The 6894-nt window shown below is 41.2% G+C and overlaps 1 protein-coding gene across 4 annotated transcripts in view; it reads right to left on the minus strand.

Annotated features, from left to right (window-relative positions):
* Window positions 1-6894, minus strand: part of pgghg (protein-glucosylgalactosylhydroxylysine glucosidase) — a 34020-nt gene that overhangs the window by 26980 nt on the left and 146 nt on the right. Inside the window, exons 1-2 of one of the 4 annotated variants that reach the window (XM_052029365.1) lie at window positions 6504-6532; window positions 1664-1921 (exon numbers count right to left, since the gene is read on the minus strand). In XM_052029365.1, the coding sequence (XP_051885325.1) occupies window positions 1664-1916 (253 nt within the window). In that variant the 5' untranslated portion in view covers window positions 1917-1921; window positions 6504-6532. Of the gene's footprint in view, window positions 1-1663; window positions 1922-3051; window positions 3474-4873; window positions 5064-6503; window positions 6533-6894 lie in introns of those variants that run through there. The other 3 variants (XM_052029367.1, XM_052029366.1, XM_052029364.1) reach the window with 3 other exon arrangements.

Genomic DNA, 6894 nt, shown 5'->3' on the forward strand with positions numbered 1-6894 from the left:
TACACCAGATAGAAAGCAATACTGTCAGTGAATCACCATTCCTAAAATTCTCCTTTAATGCAGCTAGGACAGAAGAACAGTTCATCTTTTTTTAAAATGCACTTGTTGAACAAAGGAATCTCATGCATTTCTTTTCTCTCCTGGAATGTTAAAGCTGGCCTCCCAAGGCAAGATAAATACTACATTTTCTTCTATCCCAGGCTATGGAAGAATTCACGCGTGATACAGTAGGATATGTAACACCTAAATAATGAATCTGACGACCCCGAGTAAAGAAACAGTGTGGGAAAATGAAGGGAAATAGCATCATGAGATTATTTCATCTTAACCATACCAGTCATAGAATCATTACTGTGTAGAAGGAAAGCAGTCAGCCATTGAATCATTGCCAGCTCCTGGCAGAGAAATCCCATCAGTCCCAATCTCCAGCTCATTCATTATCCTTAAATTTTATCTCTCTCATGTGCTTTCCCAATTCCCTTTTAAAGTCACTGATTGATACTGTTTCTACCACATTTGCAAGCAGTGAATTGTAGATCGTAACTACTCTCAGCATGAAAAAGACTGCCCTCATGATCCCTTTGCACCTTTAGCCCAACATTTTAAATCTATGTTTGCTGGTCCTTGAACCACACACTAATGGGAAGACCTCCTTCTATTTAAACCGTCTACACTAATTATGTATCTGACTATCAAGTCTCCTCTCTACGTTTTTTGTTCCAAGGACCCCAATTTCTCCACTGTAACGTTATTCTACATTCCTGGAACCATTCAAGTACTTTTTCCTGAACCTTCTCTGAGACCTTCATATCCTTCCATAAGTTAGATGACCAGAATAGAACACAATGCTCCAGTTGTGGACTAACCAGTGTTTTAAACACGCTTAAAGTAACTGTACTGCTTTTACACCCTATGGCTCCATCTATGAATCCCAGAATTTCATATGCTTTCCTAATCACTCTCTTAACATGCCCTGCCTTTTTCAGGGATTATGCACATTTACATGCTTTAGAATTGTGCCATTTAGTCTATATCGTCTCTTTCCTTCTGTGCAAAAGTGTATCACTTCACACATCTCTGTTTGAAATTCTACCTGCAACTTATTTGCCCATTTGTTCAGCCTATCTTTGCCATCTTGCAATCTCATTTTATCATCCTCAATGGATATTACACTTCCTTGCTTTTAGTTATCTCCACATTTAGAAATTTTATCCTGCAAGTCAACAATGTATATAAAACAGTCACTTTTATACAATCACTTTTCACCTGCATTATATAAGGTCTAGATTTTCCACTCATTGGTTATGAATGAGTGATAGAATTTTATATTTGTTATTTCAAAGATCATAAAGTTGCCGGTGCACAAATGGAAAATATCCCATTATTTGTGTTAAAACATCGTAGAGGATGTTTTACTCTGTATCTGACCACTTTGCAACTCATCTGAAAATGGTTGCTCCTGCTTCACTGAGGGTGAAAGTGGAAACTATTGCATTTTTCAGCATGTATTTTCCCCAGCTGATACAAAAACAAAACCATAGCAATGATGCAACTACCTGACACTAACTGAATATTCTGTCGAATAAAAAAGAATAATCTTTAAAAGAAAGCTGAAAATATTATGAAAATTTCAAAAAAATAAAGCTAAATGGAACTGTCTTACCTGTTCTGGTGTTTAACGTGAAGGTTTTCTTTGCAGTGCTCTCATCAGGTACAGTCAGTCTGATATTAACAGTAGATGGTACATCTGCCCGACAGCAGTCACCCCTTTCACCATTATATACCCCATTAATGTGCATTATATCACTATATATTCTGGTGCCAATGTATCCATTGGCAACTGTTGCCATGAAGCGAAGGTCAGAGGGCAAGGTATCACAAGAAAACACTGCTGGGTCATCTTCACATTCAAACATACTCTCTATCAAAGAAGGAAAACATTTTGGTAAAATGGTAGAATACAAGATTTGATGTTTTACAGTTTGTTAGTTTATACTGTAAACTATGTATTAGTTAATTACTATATATTTGCTATCAAAAATATTCTGAATTCCTTTGCCTCAATTGTAATATTCTATTTTGCAGATTTCATATACTTAAAAGGCAGCTTGATTGTAATCTTAGTATTGCTGGTGGGAAACTAATTACACTCTCCTGCTATCTGTCCCTGACAGAACCTAAACTAACAAGGTTACAGAAGCCAAAACATCTAGAAGCAGAGACAGTGAAACAGGCACAGGTGCAAAGCGCAGAGATTGTTCCGTGAGGAGGAATGGCAATTAAAAAAAAAACCATAACAAAATACTTGGTGATGATGTTGATAGATTCCATCATTGTTGCACTACTCCTCCAAAACCAACTCAGTTGCTATGCCTGTAGCAATAAGCCTATGGCAACAGTAATTTACCTCTGCCTCTCTACATAATCCTGACACACAGATTGAGGTATAGATCTGGGTTATAGACCAGGAACATTTTTAATTCCAAAAAAATCATCCGCTTACACCACCTAGTAAGAGTTTTGCCATTATTTGTGTTTTAGGTAGTCTTCAGATAATAAAGGAATATGCCTGATAGCATATTGCTAAAAAGCACACATACTCCTCTGAATTATCACTGCTTTTCTGAAAAGAGTTAACATGTTTGAAACATATGAGATCCTCAGGGATTTTGAAAGTGTGGAATGTGGAGAGTATGTTCCACATGTGGGAGAATTGAGAACAAGGGGTCCCTGTTTAGAAATAAAGGGGCCGCCCATTTAAGACAGAGATGAGGTAAAATGTTTCTCTAAGATAGTTATGAGTCTTTGAAATTCACTTCTTCAAGAGATGGTGGGATGCAGGGCCTTTCAATATTTTTAAGACAACAATAGATATACATTTAATAAACAAGGTTATGGTGGGTAAATGGATATGATAAGATAAGATGTTTATTAGTCACATGTACATCGAAACACACAGTGAAATGCATCTTTGCGTAGAATGTTTTGGGGGCAGCCCGCAAGTGTCGCCACGCTTCCGGTGCCAACATAGCATGCTCACAACTTCCTAACCTGTGCGTCTTTGGAATGTGGGAGGAAGCCGGAGCACCCGGAGGAAACCCACGCAGTCACGGGGAGAACGTACAAACTTCTTACAGACAGCAGCGGGAATTGAACCCAGGTTGCTGGCGCTGTAATAGTGTTACGCTAACCGCTACATGGGAGTGCAGAACTAAGGTTACAATAAGATCAGCCAAATACCAGAGTAGATTGAAGCAGTGAGTGGTTTACTTCTGCCCCAATTCATATATTCGAGTGAAGATGTTGATTGACAACCAATGCATTGACATGCAAATTAATACTGCCATAGACTGTTCAATAACAAGTCAAGACAATTACTCAGAAAGCACCATAAACTGAAAATCTACCCTGGTGGTACCCTGCTGGTGTTTTACAGACATTAGGGCAAACAAAGTGCATGGTAGATTACAAAATACAGAGAATATAGCTACTCATCATTCTAGCAAACTTTAATAAGAAGTTCTGGCTGAGACAACTCAAGTTAGATTGGAAGAATGTTTTCAGCATTGACGCTTCAAAGTCATGCATTGGCACATTCTTGGAAAAATAGTACCGTACTGTGTTTGAAGACAGTTATTCTGGCATAACTGAGTACAATGCACACATTCACATCAAGCCAAGTATAAAGCCAATGCACTGTCAGCTCAGACGTGCTCTAAGGAGTCAAGTTAAGAATGAACTGAACAAGTTAGGTCAAAATGCCAGAATGAATGAGCCACATCTATATTGGTCACGCAAAAGACTGAGAAAATGGCACAGCAGTGTGGAGACTACTCGCACTTTCACAAGGAGTGAGCAAAATTTAGGCACACACCGAGAAGAAACGCTGTTTGGAATTAAGAAATTCCATCAGATTTTACCAACAGATTCTTTAACCTATTTAGAGATCATAAACCACTATTTGTGATACTATGTCACAAATCATCATTACCTGCTACAGTGATATAAAGGATGTAAAGATGGGCAATCCTTCTATCCCAGCACAACCATACAGAAGAGCTAATCAAAACACCATCGCATATGCTCTTTTGAGGCTACCATGAGAACTCTAACGAGTTATCATGAGAGCAGGTTGCATCATGGCAGAGGCAGGAGGTGGATCATAGGGTGGTAATACCTACTACCTTGAGAAATGATCTTAGCTGAATTTCATTCTGAACACACAGTATAAAAAGCATTTGCGAGAAACTTAGTGCCTTTAAATCATTGGTCAGTTAATACAGTACTTGACAAAATTCTAGGAACAAGACACTAAAAACGTCTTAATAGTCATGGTCATAACCTACTGGTCCAATTCAGGGAGTACATGTGTAAAAGAGAATGACAATATCCTGGCACTGATCAATAATCACTGAAAGTGGATTAATCTGAAACATATACTGTAGGTTCATGCATCACTACTCAACATCATATTGATGAGCTGAGGTCTATATGTGGGCCTCAACTCATACGCACGTCTATCTACAAGTTTGCAGATGATACCACCATAGTGGGCTGTATCTCAAACAGCAATGAGGCGGAGTACAGGAAGGAGATAGAGAGCTTAGTTACATGGTGTCATGACAACAACCTTTCCCTCAATGTCAACAAAAGAGCTGGTCATTGACTTCAGGAAAGGGGGCAGTGTACATGCTCCTATCTACATCAACAGTGCTGAGGTTGAGAGGGTTGAGAGCTTCAAGTTCCGAGGAGCGAACATCACCAATGGCCTGTCCTGGTCCAACCACATAGATGCCATGGCAAAGAAAGCTCATCAGTGCCTCTACTTCTTCAGGAGGCTAATGAAATTTGTTATGTCCCCATTGAAACTCACCAATTTTTATCGATGCACCATAGAAAGCATCCTATCTGAATGCATCATGGGTTGGTATGGCAGCTGCTCTGCCTGTGACCACAAGAAACTGCAGAGAGTTGTGGACACGGCTCAGTACATCACAGAAACTAGCCTCTCCTCCATGCACTCCGTCTACACTTCTTGCTGCCTTGGTAAAGTAGCCAGCATTATCAAAGACTTCTCCCACCCAGGACATTCTCTCTTCTCCCCTTTCCCGTCGGGCAGAAGATACAAAAGCCTCAAAGCACATACCACCGGGCTCAAGGACAGCTTCTATCCTGCTATTATAAGACTACTGAACAGTTCCCTAGAACAATAAGATGAACTCTTGACCTCACAATCTACTTCGTTATGACCTTGCACCTTATTGTCTACCCACCCTGCACTTTCTCTGTACCTGTTACACTTTATTCTGCAATGTTATTGTTTTACCTTGTACTACCTCAATGAACTGTGTAATGAATTTATCTGTATGAACGGTATGCAAGACCAATGGAAGGGCAGCATTGAGGGTGAGGCTGTAATAATGGAGGGGAGCCCCAAAGCAGCAACCATGCTGATGGAGGGGCAGCAGATAGGGTTGTTATGGCATTGTATGGTGTGTCGGCCTTCATTACTCGGAGTATTGAGTTCAAGAGCTGCAAGGTAATGTTGCTGCTCTATAGAACTCTGGTTAGACCACACTTGGAGTATTGTGTTGAGTTCTGGTCGCCCCATTATAGGAAGGATATGGAAGCTTTAGAGAGGGTGCAGAGGAGATTTAACAGGATGCTGCCTGGATTGGAGAGCATGTCTTATGAGGATAGGTTGAGTGAGCTAGGGCTTTTCTCTTTAGGGAGAAGGAGGATGAGAGGTGACTTGATAGACATGTACAAGATGATAAGAGGCGTAGATCAAGTGGACAGTCAGAGACTTTTTCCCAGGGCGACAATGGCTAACATGAGAGGGCATAATTTTAAGGTGGTTGGAGGAAGGAATAAGGGGGATGTCAGGGGTAAGTTTTTTTGCACAGAGTGGTGGGTGCATGGAATGCACTGCCGGCAAAGGTTGTGGGGGCAGATACATGAGGGACATTAAAGAGACTCTTAGATAGACACATGCATGATAGAGAAATAGAGGGCGATGTGGGAGGAAAGGGTTAGATAAATCTTAGAGCAGGATAAAATGTCAGCACAACATTGTGGGCTGAAGGGCCTGCACTGTGCTGTAATGTTCTGTGTTCTACACCTGAGGAACGTCCAAGCCATTGGAGCAATGGCACCAAGAGAAGTAGCTGCAATGACTGAGGAACAGTGTTGAAGGAATGCAACCCTGGGACTGCAATAGGGAAACACCCAACCCATGGGTCACCGAGGGAGCAGTTGCACTGATGGAGTGAGACAAGAACACAACAAAATCGGAGCCAGGGCAGACCCCTCTGCTCCCCACCACTCAATATGATCTGCCCTAACTTCAACTCCATTTTCGTGATCTTCAGATCTGCCTTCAGATCTTTCAAAAAAGTATCTAACTCCCCTTTAATACCTCCAGCGATCGAGTCTCCACATCGTTCTGGGTTTGAGAAAACCAGAGACTCGCCAAAAAATGAGAAAAAGTAACTCCCACTCACTTCTATCTCGTCAAGAGCTCCAATTAAATTGCTTCTACCGCTTATAATTCGCCTGAATCCCGAATTTATCTTCCTTTAAGACCTATGCTGTTAGAGATCTCATAAACACTTTGAAAGTGTCAAGAGTGTGAGGAACTCAACTCTTGAGAGAGGAGCTGGCCTTTTCTGCCTTACTGGAGGGCGGGGGCGGAATTAGTCGCCCATTTGGCCCCCGGCAAAGCCTGACTACATTGCCCGGGAGAAGCAGCTGCCCAGCCCAGAGCTTTGGGCTCGACCAAGGAACACTGAACAATGAAATATTAAATGGACCGGTTGAAGCGATCCGTCCAGTCTCCCCCTCCGGTTAACTTCGGTGAAATAAACTTAATTTTTTACTACGGTTCCTCCTCAC

This window comes from Pristis pectinata, chromosome 14, assembly GCF_009764475.1.
Source record: "Pristis pectinata isolate sPriPec2 chromosome 14, sPriPec2.1.pri, whole genome shotgun sequence".
Lineage (NCBI taxonomy): Eukaryota > Metazoa > Chordata > Chondrichthyes > Rhinopristiformes > Pristidae > Pristis > Pristis pectinata.